This window comes from Leiobunum rupestre, chromosome 4 (assembly GCF_980474605.1).
Source record: "Leiobunum rupestre chromosome 4, qqLeiRupe1.1.hap1, whole genome shotgun sequence".
In the NCBI taxonomy this organism is placed as follows: Eukaryota; Metazoa; Arthropoda; class Arachnida; order Opiliones; family Sclerosomatidae; genus Leiobunum; species Leiobunum rupestre.
In genome coordinates this window covers 8,688,177-8,709,037 of record NC_143387.1, presented here as the reverse complement: position 1 = coordinate 8,709,037, position 20,861 = coordinate 8,688,177, and the positions used below count along the sequence as shown (strand labels likewise).

The following is a 20,861-nucleotide window of genomic DNA, read 5'->3' as shown; positions in this document are numbered from 1 at the left end:
TCTGGTTAAATCTATTAATAAAAAATGCCCAAAATGCTTATATCTAGGCTAGATTTTTGAAGTAATGAGGGCTAGATAATCTAGCCCTCATTACTTCGAAAATGCTCAAATTGTCCGATTTCAAAATTAAGTTTTTACCTTTACATTGTGAGGTATAGCAGACTTATTTACCAGCTTTTATACCCTAACATGGCGGCGTATTTTCACGCGCTTAATGAATTTTAAGTTCCCCTATTGCTTATATCTAGCTCTCATTACTTATGACAACAAGTGAAGGTTACGTTTTAGTTTTTTCAATATTTCTAATTCATTCATCAATATTTTTGTAATAAAAAAAGTGGATTAAACCATGGAATTTTGTCGGTGATTAAAACCAGGGTGGATTTAACTAGTCTGGCTGGATCTTGCCAACCCTGGTACGAGAACAATCGTGATAAGAATTTGTCAAAGACGATAGTAAATACTGTCTTAAAAGGAAAGAGACATCAAATGCTTGCAATTAGCCTTTTCAGTTTACGCAGCGGTCAACGAAATAAGCTCATCATAATCTGCTGGGTTTTCGTTTGCTTAGCAGACCATTTGTTATTGAAAAGGATCAAAACGTCAGATCAACAGTTGATGCGTTTTTCGGCCGGTCGCTACGGGGCTCTACCAGGGGGAGAAAGACAGGCTAAACGACCCTTCAAATTTGTGTAAGGGGAACTTGTAGGAGTGAAGATTATATACCATGAAGCTACAAGTTTTCCAGTTCAAGATTTCGAAGGGTCACTCAAGTGGGGTGGCGGAGTGGTTAGCGCTTTCGCCTCGCAGCGAGAGGAGCCGGGTTCGATCTTAGCTTGTGGCACTTGGTGGGAAATCGGAACCATTCCTTCCGCGTTGCGTTTGCAAGTTCTCTCCCCACTGGTTTAAGGGGTTTTCCCTCGAGTTCTTCGGTTTCACCTTCCATAAAAACTTGTGGAGGTTAACGGTAATAGTTAGGCTGTTGGCTCGCGTCGCATGCAGGGCTTGCCACCACCCTCCTACGCATTGTAACCCGGCCACCTGAATTAATGGCTTGACAAGTCGCTTGATGATTTAGGCCTATGGTGGTGCTTTAGGCATTAGCCTAGCTGATTATTATTGATTTAGATTCTGCTAGAAGTAAGCTTGTACCATTTGGGAAATTTCAAACTTACTTCTTTGTTTCCAGTGTTTCCCAAAATCATTTGCTGAAGTTGCTTTCGGATTCGCAACTGCAGAGTGCCAACGGAACTGCAGGAAACACCGCCTTAAAGGAAGCTCGACTCGCCGTCCAAGGGTTAATTCACGACGGATCCGACGACCTGAGGGCCGCCGGCGCCGACTTTGCGCCATCTGCCGACGAATTAGCTCGTCTCCAGCAGCCAGTGCTTTGCGCGCATCTGGAACCCGAGGTAACAAAGGCAATTCCTTGAAAATGTTTGCAGGATGGCGTTTTCATTACGTACGTTTCATTGTTGCACACCAGAGGTGTCCAAATAACCATCTCAACCTTCCAAACGGCCATCTCGACCTTGAAAATGGTCATCTCGAAAATAAAGTAAACATTTTCTATCGACTTTGAAAATGGTCATCTCGAAAAGAAAGTAAACATTTTCTATCGACCTTGAAAATGGTCATCTCGACCTTCAAAATGGCCATCTCGAAAATAAAGTAAACATTTTCTATCGACCTTGAAAATGGTCATCTCGACCTTCAAAATGGCGAGCATTTAAATTGGAAATTTGGGCGCCTCTGCTGTACGCTGATCGGATTTTTAAATGGTCGTGTAGCCGTTATTTTGGCATTTCAGGTCTGCTCTTGATCGTAGCGACGCGTCATAGGCATACGTCATAGCTAAGCCCGCCTAAGATCCACCGCCATGAAATTATTCTACGTCACAGATCACGAGCCAAAAACACCACACGATCTGGTTTGGAAATAATATCGTGATCGCCACGGGCTTCGAAATGCCATGGCTGACATAATTTCGTTACCATGGTAACGAAAATAGGCCATACCTCTAAGTAACCTACGAATTTCGCTACCTCAGTGCCCTCTAGCTATTTTCAAGCTTAATTAAATTTGGCCAGTTGCCGATCGAATTTTTCCTAAAGTAATGAACCCGACTGGGAAAAGGACTACCCGTAGGCTATTCTCTGTTGCTGTGTAGTACTGTCTAAACATGGGATTTAGTCGTCGTGTGTCCTTCATTACCGGAATAAATATTACTGTCAAATATGGTTTAATGAGAGGATCGACTTATGTTTTAAATTTAATTTTTTTTTTAAATTGCTAAAACAGTATTCGCGACCGAAACGAGTCTAGGTGGCGTAACTGCGCTAGCTTCTCCGAGGTAGAGCCTAAGATCTAGTGTCTGCGAGGGGCTGATCACTCCCCGTAATCGGTGTACAAGCCTGTAGCTTTGACGGCACTAAAATGAATACGTAAGTGAGTACAGATTTAGCAATACCAAAGGCTGTACTCATTTTCATATTTATGTAATCGGTGTACAGATTCTCAGAGAGTGGTTAGCCCCTCGAGTGTCTGCTACAGACAAATTATAAAGTTATAAGAACGTTTTTTCTTAAATAAACTTATCAAAATATAAACAATCGACGTAAAAGTTCTATTAAAATGCCAGTATCATTATTTATAAAGTCAAATTTACGAATAACTCTGAGGAAAAAGTAATAGCGTCTGCTTTAGCCGCTACCAAAATAGCTTTAAAAGGCGAACCAAAGGGGGCGTAGCGATTGTTTTCGGTCCAGAATTGAGAAAACTATATAGAAACTTCCATATTTATGGTGGATTGGCGACTTTTCGCTATCAGTTTTAACAACACCTTACGTAATTGGCGCTAGTTACGTTAAAATCAAATGGTAGCAGACGATTTTCGACGTTGTTTTAACTCCCTTTAAATAATAATAATTATAATAATAATCAGCTAGGCTAATAACCAAGGCACCACCTTGGGCCTAAGTCATCGATCGACTTTTAATGCCTTTAAACAGGGGGACGGGGAAAATTGCGTAGGAGGGTGGTGGCAAACTGTTTGCCCTATATTTGATAAATGTTAGTCCTGTATGATCCGGTATAATAAAATTTGGTGTCTTGTATAAGCCTATAAATTCAAAAATATAATCCTTTAAATTCAAAAATATAATCCTTTAAATTCCAAAATATAATCCCATAAATTCCAAAATATAATCCCATAAATTCCAAAATATAATCTTATAAATTCCAAAATCTAATCCTATAAATTACAAAATATAATCGTATAAATTCAAAAATTTAATCCTTTAAATTCCAAAATATAATCCTATAAATTCTCAAATATAATCCTATAAATTCCAAAATATAATCTTATAAATTCCAATATATAATCCTATAAATTCAAAAATATAATCTTATAAATTCCAAAATATAATCCTATAAATTCCAAAATATAATCCAATAAATTCAAAAATATAATCTTATAAATTCCAAAATATAATCCTATAAATTACAAAATATAATCTTATAAATTCCAAAAATTAATCCTATAAATTCCCAAATTTAATCCTATAAATTCCAAAATAGAATCCTATAAATTCAAAATATAATCTTTTAAATTCCAAAATATAATCCTATAAATTCAAAAATATAATCCTATAAATTCCAAAATATAATCCTATAAATTCCAAAATATAATCCTATAAATTCCAAAATATAATCCTATAAATTCCAAAATATAATCTTATAAATTCCAATATATAATCCTATAAATTCAAAAATATAATCTTATAAATTCCAAAATTTAATCCTATAAATTCCAAAATATAATCTTATAAATTCCAATATATAATCCTATAAATTCAAAAATATAATCTTATAAATTCCAAAATATAATCCTATAAATTACAAAATATAATCGTATAAATTCAAAAATTTAATTCTATAAAATCCAAAATATAATCCTATAAATTCAAAAATATAATCCTATAAATTCAAAAATATAATCCTATAAATTCAAGAATATAATCCTATAAATTCAAAAATATTATCCTATAAATTCAAAATATCCTATAAATTCCAAAATATAATCCTATATATTCCAAAATTAAAATTATTTGTTCTGATACGGAATTGAAATTTTTGGCTGGTCTCCATGTCCGTTTGAAGTCCCCCTTTATTTTTTGGTCGGTTCTCGTAGATTAGTAGCGTTTCTCATTTGATCTGGCTCTCGCCGCAGGTTCCGAAGTGCGAAGTCATCCACGTAGCCATTGTGTGCGCAGGGTACAACTCTAGTCGGTCGGTGGTGACTTTGATCAAAAGCGTTCTCTTCTACCGCAAGAATCCTCTTCACTTCCATTTCATCTCCGATTCCGTGGCCCAGCTCATTCTTCAGACGCTCTTCAACACTTGGAATATACCAGCCGGTAAGTAGCCCTTACTATATACCTAAGGTGTTGCCAAGGTTATTAGCATAGCTAATTATTATTACTATATTATACGTGTATTGATTTCAGTTGGATAGAAATTTGGATCGACTCATTTTCGTTAGGGTAATCGTAAGAGGAGCCGGGTTCGATCCCAACTTGTGGCACTGGGTGAAAACTCGGAACAACTCCTTCTGCGTTGAGTTTGCAAGTTCTCTCCCCACTGGTTTAAGGGGTTTTCCTCCGAGCTCTTCGGTTTTTCCTTCCATAAAAACTTGTTGAGGCTAACGGCTATAGATAGTGTAGGGGGCTGTTGGCTCGCGTGGCATGCAGGGCTTGCCACCACCCTCCTACCCATTCTAACCCGGCCACCTGTTTAAAGGCTTTAAAAGTCGCTAGATGACTTAGACCTAAGGTGGTGCCTTGTTGATTATTTATTATTTGTTCAAACGCGGTTGTGTCCCTTTATACTCCAAGCACCTTTTAAAAAAATTAGACATTATCGTGAAAAAAAACTTTAGGATTTTCTATAGTTTATTTTTCCCAAAAAATAACTTAAATTAAATTATAGAGTTACATTCGTGATCCAAATTACTATTTCAGAATCTTAGATTATAAAAACTATTTCTTGGACGTTAATTCAATGAAATTTATCTTATCGTATGCTCCAATGACAATTCTTAAGCGTGCTTGTGTACATATCGACCAAAAAAGTAAATAGTTTTGCTGGGAAGAACGTGTGTTGTTTCTGGTAGTTTGTGGCTGTTTCACTTACTGATTACGGTTTGCAGTGGACGTGAGCTTCTATTTGGCGGACAATCTGCAGAATGAAGTGGCTTGGATCCCCAACAAGCATTACTCTGGAGTGTACGGACTAATGAAGCTAGTCTTACCCAAGGCGCTGCCTGATGATCTGGAAAAGGTATTTGTTTTCCGATTTCCACCCTCCGACCACGTACTCGCTGAGCCACAACCTCTTTTTCTTTATCTTTTACTCGTTCCCTCTTTGTTATTCCCATCCGTCGGGGTCCTCTCTTAGGCCTTTTCACTTACGAGTAGGGAACAGCTAACATTCACCATAATACGTTTGTATTTCCACGTCGCCAGTGCGGGAGAAACTGGCTTCAAATAGTGGAGCAGTTACGGCGGCTTATTGAAACTCGTTCCGATTGCTATAATCGCTGTGCGCTTTCGCTGAAATTATTACTGAAATTTCTCGGTAATCGTTTCGTTATCGCTATAATCATTGTCAGGAATCCATACCTCTACTTGGAATGGCTATCGCGGCAGATTTTCGTCTCGATGTGGCTGACGGTTTTTAGACGTCACTATGTTAACTTAACAAACAACAACGTGAGAGGGGAGCGCGCGCAAAGGGGATTTTTTCTCTCGTAGGCGGGGCCAAAGCCGTCAGAGTGATCTTACCATACGCGAGACGGCAGGATAAGCATTCCAAGTAGAGGTATGGATTCCTGTCATTGTGTAATCGGTCCCAAATTATTATGTTATTCCTACGTAATCGTTCTGTGGTAACCGTTAATTATTTGGTAATCAGTGATCCCGGCGTAATCGTTAAGTTATCCTTGTGTTATCATTCTGGGATACCCGATAATTACACGGTAATAACTGCGTTAATTTTCCGTAATTCCTGTGTAATCGTTCTGTGATCAACCGGTATTTACTAGTAATCACTTCGTTATCGATGATCATTAACATTATGTAATTCCTGAGTAATCGATCTGTGATCACCCCGTAATTTCTTTGTAAACGTTCTACAATCACACAGTAAGTATGCAGTAATCACTCCATGATCATTTTGTAATTATGAAGTAATCACTCCCTGATAATTTGGAAATTATGCAGTAATCACTCCTTGATCATTTTGTAATTATGCAGTAATCAATTCATGATCATTTTGTAATTATGCAGATACCACTCCATGGTCATTTTGTAATTATGCAGTAATCACTCCATGATCATTTGGTAATTATGCAGTTATCACTCCACAATCATTTGGTAATTATGCAGTAATCACTCCACGATTATTTTGTAATTATGCAGTAATCATTCTGTGATCATTTGGTAATTATGCAGTAATCACTCCATGATTATTTTGTAATTATGCAGTAATCACTCCATGATTATTTTGTAATTATGCAGTAATCACTCCATGATTATTTTGTAATTATGCAGTAATCATTCTTTGATCATTTGGTAATGATGCAGTAATCACTCTATGATCATATTGTAATTATGTGGTAATCACTCCATGACCATTTGGTAATTATGCAGTAATCACTCCATGATCATTTGGTAACTATGCAGTAATCATTCCGTGACCTTTTTGTAATCGATTCGTAATCTCTATAATCGTTCACGGCTTACGTAATCAGTGTAGAGTATAATGTGAAGTAATTATTTCATTGGTATGTTCTGGTGACCTTTTCAGGAGAGTGCTGACTTTAAAGTAATACTCTGACGCTTGGCCAACTCGGTTTCCAAAATCCCGTAGTTGACGAAATGTTTAGAATATTTTCACGAAAAATCTTTTCTTTATAATTGGTTATATATTCCTTAATTTCGCCAACTCAAATTCATTTTGCAACTGACGAAAATGTGGGAAAAAAAGTACAATTTTCCCTATGGACATGTCTTTAAACATTTTTGTTTGAACAAGTAGTTTTCTAGAACAAAGTTTCAAGATATTTAAATTTACGTTGATTTTCAATTTTTTTTCAATCCGATTGTTGAAAAAACCTTATTATGGAAAAACAAACAATAATCTTAAACATGGTTGCCACACGTCAGGGAAATAAGTGAAAAGTCAGGGAATTTTAAGAATTTGTAAAAAGTCAGGGAATTCAATTTTTTTGACACTTTTTGATGGTAATTTTACTGTAGTTTTATGACAAATTGTATGATTATCATCTATTTCCTTGAAAGTTTGGCTAATTTTTTTCAACATTGCAATTACCTTTTCACTGAAATATAACGCCATTTAAATTTATTAACTTATCATAAAAGTAAAATATAAAATAAAAATTTAGGACTTAAAAAGTCAGGGAAAATCTCTTAAAATGATAAGGGAAAACAGGGAATTGGAATATCAAAAATTTTGTGGCAACCCTATTAAATGGTCACATTGTCTTAATATATTCTGTCTTAATTTCGAGAAATGAAAAATTTGAAGAAAGTTTTGAGATCGAGCTTTCAAGAGGGAAGATGATCTGAGATGTATCTCCCGTAATCCTCGTATTGGCAGTGTTTAATTTCCGCGCCGCAGCGACATCTCTCGAGGGGAAGATTAATCTCTCTTCATTAGAAAAGGAAATGCGATAGCCGTCTCTTTTGATAGAAACGAAATTAAAAGCCGTTCCAACAGAGGAAATTGAAACCATTTGAAAGAGATTTAAGGGTGGCATTATAAATATTTCATTTAATAGACTTTCAATTGGTGAGGTGGCTAGAACTTCCGCCTCGCAACAACACTGGATGAAAACTCTGAACAACTCTTCCTTCATTGAGATTCCAAGTTCTCTCATAGCCGTAGTTTTTAATAGTGAGCGTTATTAATGGGGAAAGATTTAGTTTATGGGTACGTTCAGTAACTCATCGGTGAGTAATTGAACTCATCGGTGAGTAATTGAACGCATCCATGAGTAATTGAACTCATCAGTGAGTAATTGAACGCAGCCATGAGTAATGGAACTCATCGGTGAGTAATTGAACTCATCGGTGAATAATTGAACGCATCCATGAGTAATTGAACTCATCAGTGAGTAATTGAACGCATCCATGAGTAATTGAACTCATCGGTGAGTAATTGAACGCATCCATGAGTAATTGAACTCATCGGTGAGTAATTGAACGCATCCATAAGTAATTGAACTCATCGGTAAGTAATTGAACTCATCGGTGAGTAATTGAACTCATCGGTGAGTAATTGAACTCATCGGTGAGTAATTGAACTCATCGGTGAGTAATTGAACTCATCGGTGAGTAATTGAACTCATCGGTGAGTAATTGAACTCATCGGTGAGTAATTGAACTCATCGGTGAGTAATTGAACTCATCATTTTCTACTGTACAACTTTCGAGTTTCTGGTTTAACGCTCATCACTAAAACAAGCTAGAAGATAAAAATGTTTAGATAATGTGACGTCACAGGCGTTATGGGTAGATTTCGCCGCCATGTTCTAAGACACCGGTGACTGTAACCGTTCAACAACCTGTGATAACACGACCTCATGCAACCTAGGAGCAACAAACACAAGGAGAAAGCAGCTAGCCTTTAAACACGCTAACGAAGGGTTGTGTACGAATTTCATTGGACGAGCGTCACGAGCCTTTACGCTGAACGTTTTACGGGCGGGGGGGAAGACAATTTCCGAAATTTCCCCTTCCGACGGCAGCAGGCGCTAAAGCGTCTAGCCAATGAAAAACGTACACAAGAAAATCCACGACTTTTGACGAGTTGCGTTCTCCTTGTGTGGGGTGTGGTGTTTGTTGCTCCTAGATTCAGCAAAATTCAAGCAAACACCGATTCCCAACTGATTTTCGTTACTGCATGCACCCTATGGTCAACTAAAATTGGGAATGTTAATACGAACATTCATTAAGACAGAAAAGTCCATCATATAAGGCTTTCCGCTGCTACGCAACGAGTTTTAAATATTTTAATGTTAGGCTTAGTTTCACTTTTCGGTTTGTTAAATATGCAAGATTTCCTGTGCGGTACTGATTAGCCCCCAATAGGGCGAAACCGTTCTACCGTTGGAAATTTATTTATTTTATTTTGAATTTGCTTTGGTCTCGAAAGCCAATTTGTCCGAGTTTCGCGTTTTTAATTTATTCTCGAAGACCTATTAGTACGAGCATAAGTCTATAACATTGTTCCATGAGTTTGTCACTTGGGTGAATAATTTACTGAAAGCTAGTAACGTAGTGATGTCATCACAAGAAGAAAATCTCCCCCTAGCGAGGCGCTGTCAAAGGCTACGTGTGAAGCTTGTTTTCCACTAGCGCGCGTCATAATGTTATTTTCTTTATAAAAACGTTTGAACGTTTCAAAGCTGAGAAAGGCATCGTTGCGCGCGCCAGTGGAAAACAAGCTTTACGCGTTAGCAAGCGGACGCCAAACGGCGACGAAGCCCGTAATGCAGTCTGTCTTGTGAATAGCTCTCGGTAAAACATTTGCATGTGAAGAATAAGTAGTGCCACACTTATGTAACAATATTATACACTTCGAGTAACTCATATTGTATTGTATTATCATTCAATAAGGACTTGGTAGCATGACTTATTATTTAATTTTGCTTTTTTTGTGAGCGCTGATTACGATGCAGTTAATATTTTTCATTCGGAAATATTTAGTGATAAAAAATTAGGTATAAAATTGTAGCCCATTTTAACACTAAAATACCAAAATTTTACCCATCGCTTACCCAACTTGGCCTTGGTCTTGCTATTTACTTTAAAAAAGCGCTCGAGAAAGACTGCGTTATTTTATTGTTTTGCGATGCGAAATATGAATTGCATCAGCGCCTTCGAAAACCCAAGAAAAAAACAAAATTTATTTAAAATGCCCATAAGTACCTATTCTTCAAAATTCCCGGATGTAGATAATACGTCACCCAGGCTTTTTCCAATGGAAAAAAAGAATGGACTTCTCTAACTTGTCGCAATTTTTGTCATTATTTTCACATTTTGGATGTCAATAAAGTCATGTAATATCTTGCCTTCTATGTAATAGTAATAAAGTATATTATTTGTTTTTAGGTGATCGTTCTTGATACAGACGTGACGTTTGCTACTGATATCGCCGAACTGTGGAGAATATTTAGGAAGTTCTCATCGAAGCAGGTACTTCATTAGAAATTTTGCATTGATTTACGTATATCTTTTGGGATATATTGCACAGTGACCACACCTGCCATATTTTCAATGTTTTCCTCTAACAATTCGCGAAACAAGTCTAGGTGGCGTAAGGACGCTAGCTAACTCCGAGGTACCGCTTATGATCTAGTGTCTGCTACAGACAAATTAAAAATTCTTATGTACGTTTTTTTTTAAATAAACTTATAATAGTTAGTGTAGGGAGCTGTTGGCTCACGTGGCATGAAGGGCTTGCCACCACCATACTACGCATTGTAACCCGGCCACCTGAATTAATGGCTTTAAAGGTCTTTTGATGACTTAAGTGGTGCCTTGGGTATTAGCCTAGCTTATTATTATTAAATATAATCAAACGATGCAAAAAAATTATATTAAAATGCAAGTATCATTATTTATAAAGTCAAATGTTCGAAAAACGATGAGGAAAATTTAAATCGTCTGCTTTAGTCGTTACCTAGCTGATTATTTGTTTCAATGGCGAATAATTTCACTATTTTCCTATTTTTCTACAAAAGTTAGAAACATTTTGAACCAAATATTGTAAGTTATCGAGTCACACCAAAATAATGTTACCCTATTACAAATCGTCGTCTATTAGTTAACCAAATTCCCGTAAACAACGATGAGTTTCTACTTCATAATTATTATTCCCAAAAATCTCATATAAAATTCTGCAAATCGACTATAAATTTCCTATTTCTCCGATAAATATTTTAACCTTTTTTGTGGCTACCCTGGTATGGTGCTCGGTGTCATTTGAACATCTTTTCTTGTTTCTTGACCACAAAAGAAAAGCTACACAGAAGGTTCTCAATTATTAAAGTAGAATTAGAATGGGCACATAGGCAGGCGAGGAAAATCCCACGGGCTCGTAACCAAATTTTCTCTCGGGGACCGCTCGCCGAGGGGCTGATCACTCCGCGTAATCGGTGTACCTTTGACTGTACTAATGGGATTACGCGTAATCTTTGAAGTCCCTGCCTTTGGCAGTGCTAATCTAAGCGTAATCCGGTGTACAGATTTTCTAAGAGTGGTTAGCCCCTCGCCGCTCGTTTTATTAAGCTGGGCGAAAAGGAAATATACCATGCCTACCTGACTGAAACGGAGAGCATTGAGGCCACTAGGGTGCCATGTCTACCTGACTTAAATGGCGAGCATTGAGGCCTTTAGGGTACCAGGCCCACCTGAGATAAACGGCGAGAATTGAGGCCGTCAGGGTACTATGCCCATCTGAATAAAACGTCAAGCATTGAGGCCACTAGGGTACCAAGCCCACCTGACTTAAATGGCGAGCATTGCGGCCTTTAGGGTACCATGCCCACCTGACTTAAAGAGCGAGCATTGAGGCCTTTAGGGACCTGACTAAAACAGCGAACAGTGAGTCCTCTAGGGTACCATGCCCACCTGACTTAAATGGCGAGCATTGCGGCCTTTAGGGTACCATGCCCACCTGACTTAAAGAGCGAGCATTGAGGCCTTTAGGGCCCTGACTAAAACAGCGAACAGTGAGTCCTCTAGGGTACCATGGCCACCTGACTTAAATGGCGAGCATTGCGGCCTTTAGGGTACCATGCCCACCTGACTTAAAGAGCGAGCATTGAGGCCTTTAGGGCCCTGACTAAAACAGCGAACAGTGAGTCCTCTAGGGTACCATTCTCACCTGACTAAAATGTTGCTCGTTGGCCTTTGAATAGTATTTGCAGTTTGAGCTTGTACATGCTCTCAAGAAATTTAGTCCTATAATTATCCTATAATTTGGAAATTTGTATCCTATAGTTAACCTATTATTATTTTTAATCATTTAAAACCCATTTATATTTGAGCACTATAATTAGCTTGGATCACATTTCATTTTTTAAATATTCTAAAGTTCGGGAAATTGAATATCAAAGAGAAAACTATTAGAGGTTTATAACATTTGTTTATTAACTTGGTGGTTTTGAAACGTAAGAGTTATTTTAGATGATCGATTTTATTTTGATTCAACCAGGCTAAATGGAAATCGTGCTAAGGCGGATAAAACGTAGTAGCTTTAACCATATTTGCGATTTATTCACTATTCATTGCCTTCTTCTATCCACTCGCGAAGTTTTCCGTCGATAAAGATCACGTGACTCTTCAAAACGTCGTCGGAACATCTCTCTCTCTCTCTCTCGTATTTGTAGCCGTTCACTTTCATCTCCGTATCGATTAATAAGTAAAAAGCCTTTCGACTGGGAACACGTACTCGAGACAAGCGAGAGGAGCGCGCGCTGCTGACTCTTACAAGTTATGATGTTCCTAATACGGCTGTAAGACTTTTCCTCACATAGCTAAAGAAACCGCAACATCTGCTGAAAAGTCAAATACAATACCCCCCAAGAGAAAGAGTTTCCCTTTCGACCGAGAATTCGATCGAGACAGAGATGAAAGGAAGAATCTGGCTATTTACCGCGATTGAAGTAGTCCAAGTCACTCCATTATTTTCCACTTTATTTCTAAAGAACCCAGTTAAATCACAAACCATGCACCTGCTTCTTCGTGTCGTCTAGAATCGTGAAGTTACTTTCAATTACAAATAACTTTTTAATACCATTCCTCCAGACGCCTTCGTAGCATGAATTCACTGGATCTTTAATTTCTTAAGTGTAAATATAATTTTGTGATATATACAGGGTTCATACGAACATGGAAATCAGTGAAAACCTGGAAATATCAGTGAAATTTATTTAAAGCAAAAAAGTCAGGGAAATATCAGTGAAATTTATTTAAAGCAAAAACGTCAGGGAAATATCAGTGAAATTTATTTAAAGCAAAAAAGTCAGGGAAATATCAGTGAAATTTATTTAAAGCAAAAAAGTCAGGGAAATATCAGTGAAATTTATTTAAAGCAAAAAAGTCAGGGAAATATCAGTAAAAATAAAAAATTTCCTGAAAAATCAGGGAAATCAGGGAAAATAATTATGAGAACTCCAAATTATGTGCAATTTGTTTTAGTATTACTGAAATTATTACTTAGTATTGAATTCATACGTTCAATCTTGACTATATTATATTAGAAAGTGTAACAATAATGCTTTTGACATTTTAGAGGCCCCTATTGTTTTAAAAAGTACACCTGCAAAATATTCAAAACTACTCTGGAAAGCCTGGAAATATCAGGGAAAATGGTTTTTGAAATATTGTATGAACACTGATGTATAAGCTTAAATAAGCACACCAAGGACCAAAAAATTTAAGATGGTCTAATAGGTGTTTTCATAAAATCGGGCGTTTATTAATATATATATATATATATATATATATATATATATATATATATATATATATATATATATATATATATATATATATATATATATATATATATTAAATATGAAATTTTAAATTTCCTTCGCTGAATGCTAACGATTTTAATGAACTCCCGATTTTATGAAAACACCTATGTATAGATATATAGATATATAGATATATAGATATATAGATATATATATAGAATAGAATAGAATGTATTTTTATTGTGCACCAAAACAGTTACAAATAAACCAGCAAGTTGGTACACAGGTTTTTATACTCACTACAAAATCCACTTTTTAAATTAACTTAAAATTAAGGGATTTGCAACTTCGTCGTATAGATATTAAAACAATTTTGAATGGGTCCAATAAAAATTAATAATTAAAAGAAAAAAAAATTATATATATATATATATATATATATATACATGAACACCGCCATATCTGTTACCGTATGACGGAGTGGCCTATCCTTATCTTTCCTTCATATTAATTCTATTGTAAATAAATTATCTTATATTTTGATAAGAGCTTATGCATTTATAGTTTAGTCTAAACATTTATTCCGTTCTTCGCGAGTCCTTTAGTACCAACATTTCTTAGTTTAGCTTTGTTTGCTCCCTGCTGTAGCCAAAAAAATGAATATGTGTTATTTTTCGGTCAAAAGGTTTTTCCTAGAATTGGAGATAGTTCCATACCTAATAATGCTCTATAAACCCGAGTGAATCTATATTAAAGATTAGATACTTCTCCTAAATGGCCAACTATTTTTCTATTCTAAGTATTAGATTCTACGTTTAGTAAAGTAAGTAAACTTGTCTTTTGTTTAGTTAATAAGAATCACCAATGGACGACATTGCAAAGGGTGATAAAATGCGTGAATTGGTAGAAAAAGCCATAATAAAAAGTGACCAAAACGCTAAAACCGAAACAAATTTTAAGAAATTTAAAAAATACTAATTTAGTTTCATTTATTTTTTTTTACTCGAAGATCTATTTGGACATAAATTCGCGTTTTTATGTTTGCTCGAAGACCTATTGGTACGAGTTTCTTTAATTTTATTTAGGGTTTATTATGGACTTTTCTACCTATTCGCGTATTTTATCACACTTGGTCTTTAGTTTGATTACCTCGTCGTGGTGCTTTGTACTACATTTCGAGCACACATATCATTTGCGGGAGTACTTCACGTTTTTAATGTTAGCCCCGACGGAGCAAAAATATCCGTATATCTGAAAAATAATATTATTTTTCTTCGAATTGCTCTCTCCGCATCCGGAACGTATTAGCATTGATCGGTTTTTGCATCACCTTTTAGCAAAGCGAGCCCGATGAATAATGCAAATAGCGGACGGCGCATCCACCCCAAAACAATCTCGAAAGCGGCAGTCTGGATGGTGGGCGCTGGTCGCTCGACTAAATTGAGCAAAAACACCACCGCCAGATAGCGTTCTATGCTATATCGTAGTAGCGGCAGTAGCTCTACGCCGAATTAATTCCGCCGAACTGTTTCTCGGCGGATTTTGCAATGCAAAACGAATAAACTAAAAAGAATAGGTCGTCGAGATGCCGCAACGCCGCGCGCGACATCTGTCACCCGGCTTTGAAATATTCATTACGGGAAATAGAGAAAGTTAGAGGAGAGCCGCTATATCCCGCGAGCTGGCGCTGCTCTACGGGGGCGGACGCTCTGCGGATTGAGCGCGGTCCATCGTCCGGCCCGCCCCTTTCGCCGGGGGAGGGAAACGGGGGTGGAAGGAGCCGTTGAAAAGTTATCGCGCGAAAATGAGGACGTAAAATTTGAATGAAGTTTCCTCTCGGATAAAGAGAACTCTAGCTGAAACAATTCGCGGTTCTTCTTTCAAAAGAGAAGGAACTGAAATGACGGCAGACGCAATTAATTCTCGAGGAAAGTCAAACACCTCCGATTTAAACGACCCAGATTCCCGGTTGGATTGTCTCGAGTGGCAATTTACGCGCGTGTTCCTTGAAAAGTTTTGGAAATGAGACTTGTTTCGGGGAAAGATAGCTTACATTTTATTAAAGTTTTCATTGGTTTGACATCGTTACGAACGGAGCTTATTAAAAGCAATTAGTCGTTGTTGTTTCGCGGAAAGCGCCTTTCACGAAAGTGTGCGCATTTCTCGGACGTATAAACGGACGGAACAAGTAGTTAAATATTTGCGAGCGGCAATGTTTCTCATTTCAGTGTGACAGTATTAATGCGAATTAAATTTCATTTTAAAATGGAAGATTTACACGTTGATTACTTTTCAATTTTATAAACTATTTAATATGACGTTTTTTAAAATTACTACTCGCGTGAATTTATTCATAAACAGCCATGAATAACAGTGAGTTATAAACCTGGTACCAACATTTTGGAGCAACAAACCCAGCACCTCACACAAGGAGAACGCAACCCGTCAAAAGTCGTGCATTTTCTCGCGTACATTTTTCATTGGTTAGACGCTTTAGCGCCTGCTGCCGTCGGAAGGGGAAAATTCGGAAATTGTCTTCCCCCACCCGTAAATCGCACAGCGTAAAGGCTCGTCCAATGAAATTTGTACACAACACTGCGTTAGCGTGTTTAAAGACTAGCCGCGGTCTTCTTGTGTTTGTTGCTCCTAGCCATCATTATTAAAAAAAGGCTAGACATTCTGCTGATTTACGTCACAACGAGCCAATCGGAGGTGAAACGAAATGACGCGGAAAATCCCGCTCGTGCTCTGGAGTTACAGTGAGTCAATTGGCGTTTCGTTTTTAGACTCCCCACGTTTTACGTTAATTATGGTTTTAAAAGTGTTTTTAATAAGTCCATTTCTACCAATATGAATAGTTCAAAAGTGAATCTTTTGAAAGCCATTCTGTCCACCTCTTGTGATCATTTTAAAAATCTATCATTAGTGTATTTACGTAACTTAGCATCATTTGAATATGGGTTTAAAATTCAGGAAACTTGAATATGGGTCTGAATTTCAGAAAAACAGGGAATTTAATTTGGGTATAAAATTCAGGAAATATACAATATCTCTAAAAGTCAAGGAATTTAAATATGGCTCTGAAAGTCAGGGAATTTGAATGTGGCTCTAAATATATGGGAATTTGAATAAAAGTCTAAAAGTCAGGGAATTTGAATGTACGTGGCTCTAAATGTAAGGGAATTTGAATAAAACTCTAAAAGTCAGGGAATTTGAATGTGGCTCTAAATATATGTGAATTTGAATAAAAGTCTAAAAGTCAGGGAATTTGAATGTGGCTCTAAATGTAAGGGAATTTGAATAAAACTCTAAAAGTCAGGGAATTTGAATGTGGCTCTAAATATATGGGAATTTGAATAAAAGTCTAAAAGTCAGGGAATTTGAATGTGGCTCTAAATGTAAGGGAATTTGAATAAAACTCTAAAAGTCAGGGAATTTGAATGTGGCTCTAAATATATGTGAATTTGAATAAAAGTCTAAAAGTCAGGGAATTTGAATGTGGCTCTAAATGTAAGGGAATTTGAATAAAACTCTAAAAGTCAGGGAATTTGAATGTGGCTCTAAATATATGTGAATTTGAATAAAAGTCTAAAAGTCAGGGAATTTGAATGTGGCTCTAAATGTAAGGGAATTTGAATAAAACTCTAAAAGTCAGGGAATTTGAATGTGGCTCTAAATATATGTGAATTTGAATAAAAGTCTAAAAGTCAGGGAATTTGAATGTACGTGGCTCTAAATGTAAGGGAATTTGAATAAAACTCTAAAAGTCAGGGAATTTGAATGTGGCTCTAAATATATGTGAATTTGAATAAAAGTCTAAAAGTCAGGGAATTTGAATGTGGCTCTAAATTCAGGGAATTTGAATAAAAGTCTAAAAGTCAGGGAATTTGAATGTGGCTCTAAATATATGTGAATTTGAATAAAAGTCTAAAAGTCAGGGAATTTGAATGTGGCTCTAAATGTAAGGGAATTTGAATAAAACTCTAAAAGTCAGGGAATTTGAATGTGGCACTAAATATATGTGAATTTGAATAAAAGTCTAAAAGTCAGGGAATTTGAATGTGGCTCTAAATGTAAGGGAATTTGAATAAAACTCTAAAAGTCAGGGAATTTGAATGTGGCTCTAAATATATGTGAATTTGAATAAAAGTCTAAAAGTCAGGGAATTTGAATGTGGCTCTAAATGTAAGGGAAATTGAATAAAACTCTAAAAGTCAGGGAATTTGAATGTGGCTCTAAATATATGTGAATTTGAATAAAAGTCTAAAAGTCAGGGAATTTGAATGTGGCTCTAAATGTAAGGGAATTTGAATAAAACTCTAAAAGTCAGGGAATTTGAATGTGGCTCTAAATATATGTGAATTTGAATAAAAGTCTAAAAGTCAGGGAATTTGAATGTGGCTCTAAATGTAAGGGAATTTGAATAAAACTCTAAAAGTCAGGGAATTTGAATGTGGCTCTAAATATATGGGAATTTGAATAAAAGTCTAAAAGTCAGGGAATTTGAATGTGGCTCTAAATTCAGGGAATTTGAATAAAAGTCTAAAAGTCAGGGAATTTGAATGTGGCTCTAAATATATGTGAATTTGAATAAAAGTCTAAAAGTCAGGGAATTTGAATGTGGCTCTAAATGTAAGGGAATTTGAATAAAACTCTAAAAGTCAGGGAATTTGAATGTGGCTCTAAATATATGTGAATTTGAATAAAAGTCTAAAAGTCAGGGAATTTGAATGTGGCTCTAAATGTAAGGGAATTTGAATAAAACTCTAAAAGTCAGGGAATTTGAATGTGGCTCTAAATATATGTGAATTTGAATAAAAGTCTAAAAGTCAGGGAATTTGAATGTACGTGGCTCTAAATGTAAGGGAATTTGAATAAAACTCTAAAAGTCAGGGAATTTGAATGTGGCTCTAAATATATGTGAATTTGAATAAAAGTCTAAAAGTCAGGGAATTTGAATGTGGCTCTAAATGTAAGGGAATTTGAATAAAACTCTAAAAGTCAGGGAATTTGAATGTGGCTCTAAATATATGGGAATTTGAATAAAAGTCTAAAAGTCAGGGAATTTGAATGTGGCTCTAAATTCAGGGAATTTGAATAAAACTCTAAAAGTCAGGGAATTTGAATGTGGCTCTAAATATATGTGAATTTGAATAAAAGTCTAAAAGTCAGGGAATTTGAATGTGGCTCTAAATGTAAGGGAATTTGAATAAAACTCTAAAAGTCAGGGAATTTGAATGTGGCTCTAAATATATGGGAATTTGAATAAAACTCTAAAAGTCAGGGAATTTGAATGTGGCTCTAAATATATGTGAATTTGAATAAAAGTCTAAAAGTCAGGGAATTTGAATGTGGCTCTAAATGTAAGGGAATTTGAATAAAACTCTAAAAGTCAGGGAATTTGAATGTGGCTCTAAATATATGGGAATTTGAATAAAAGTCTAAAAGTCAGGGAATTTGAATGTGGCTCTAAATTCAGGGAATTTGAATAAAAGTCTAAAAGTCAGGGAATTTGAATGTGGCTCTAAATATATGTGAATTTGAATAAAAGTCTAAAAGTCAGGGAATTTGAATGTGGCTCTAAATGTAAGGGAATTTGAATAAAACTCTAAAAGTCAGGGAATTTGAATGTGGCTCTAAATATATGGGAATTTGAATAAAACTCTAAAAGTCAGGGAATTTGAATGTGGCTCTAAATATATGTGAATTTGAATAAAAGTCTAAAAGTCAGGGAATTTGAATGTGGCTCTAAATGTAAGGGAATTTGAATAAAACTCTAAAAGTCAGGGAATTTGAATGTGGCTCTAAATATATGGGAATTTAAATAAAAGTCTAAAAGTCAGGGAATTTGAATGTGGCTCTAAAAGTCAGGGAATTTGAATAAAACTCTCAAAGTCAGGAAATTTGAATGTGGCTCTAAATATATGGGAATTTGAATAAAAGTCTAAAAGTCAGGGAATTTGAATGTGGCTCTAAATGTAAGGGAATTTGAATAAAAGTCTAAAAGTTAGGGAATTTGAATGTGGCTCTAAATATATGTGAATTTGAATAAAAGTCTAAAAGTCAGGGAATTTGAATGTGGCTCTAAATGTAAGGGAATTTGAATAAAAGTCTAAAAGTTAGGGAATTTGAATGTGGCTCTAAATATATGGGAATTTGAATAAAAGTCTAAAAGTCAGGGAATTTGAATGTGGCTCTAAATTCAGGGAATTTGAATAAAACTCTAAAAGTGAGGGAATTTGAATGTGGCTCTAAATATATGTGAATTTGAATAAAAGTCTAAAAGTCAGGGAATTTGAATGTGGCTCTAAATGTAAGGGAATTTGAATAAAACTCTAAAAGTCAGGGAATTTGAATGTGGCTCTAAATATATGGGAATTTGAATAAAACTCTAAAAGTCAGGGAATTTGAATGTGGCTCTAAATATATGTGAATTTGAATAAAAGTCTAAAAGTCAGGGAATTTGAATGTGGCTCTAAATGTAAGGGAATTTGAATAAAACTCTAAAAGTCAGGGAATTTGAATGTGGCTCTAAATATATGGGAATTTGAATAAAAGTCTAAAAGTCAGGGAATTTGAATGTGGCTCTAAATTCAGGGAATTTGAATAAAAGTCTAAAAGTCAGGGAATTTGAATGTGGCTCTAAATATATGTGAATTTGAATAAAAGTCTAAAAGTCAGGGAATTTGAATGTGGCTCTAAATGTAAGGGAATTTGAATAAAACTCTAAAAGTCAGGGAATTTGAATGTGGCTCTAAATATATGGGAATTTGAATAAAACTCTAAAAGTCAGGGAATTTGAATGTGGCTCTAAATATATGTGAATTTGAATAAAAGTCTAAAAGTCAGGGAATTTGAATGTGGCTCTAAATGTAAGGGAATTTGAATAAAACTCTAAAAGTCAGGGAATTTGAATGTGGCTCTAAATATATGGGAATTTAAATAAAAGTCTAAAAGTCAGGGAATTTGAATGTGGCTCTAAAAGTCAGGGAATTTGAATAAAACTCTCAAAGTCAGGAAATTTGAATGTGGCTCTAAATATATGGGAATTTGAATAAAAGTCTAAAAGTCAGGGAATTTGAATGTGGCTCTAAATATATGGGAATTTGAATAAAAGTCTAAAAGTTAGGGAATTTGAATAAAAGTCTAAAAGTTAGGGAATTTGAATAAAACTCTAAAATTCAGGGAATTTGAATGTGGCTCTAAATGTAAAAATGACAATTTCTGATTGGTCGTATCTGTTATCACGAGGAACAGATGGGAAGGAACTTGATGAAATTTAGGCCAATTT

The 20,861-nt window shown here is 35.7% G+C and overlaps 1 protein-coding gene across 1 annotated transcript in view; it reads left to right on the top strand.

Annotated features, from left to right (window-relative positions):
• The window catches only part of LOC149946011 (xylosyl- and glucuronyltransferase LARGE2s-like), a 233,683-nt gene that overhangs the window by 200,780 nt on the left and 12,042 nt on the right, over positions 1-20,861 (top strand). The window contains exons 5-8 of the mRNA XM_090171873.1: positions 1,190-1,412; positions 4,232-4,418; positions 5,210-5,340; positions 10,197-10,280. Of these exons, the coding sequence (XP_090027999.1) occupies positions 1,190-1,412; positions 4,232-4,418; positions 5,210-5,340; positions 10,197-10,280 (625 nt within the window). The remainder of the gene's footprint in view (positions 1-1,189; positions 1,413-4,231; positions 4,419-5,209; positions 5,341-10,196; positions 10,281-20,861) is intronic.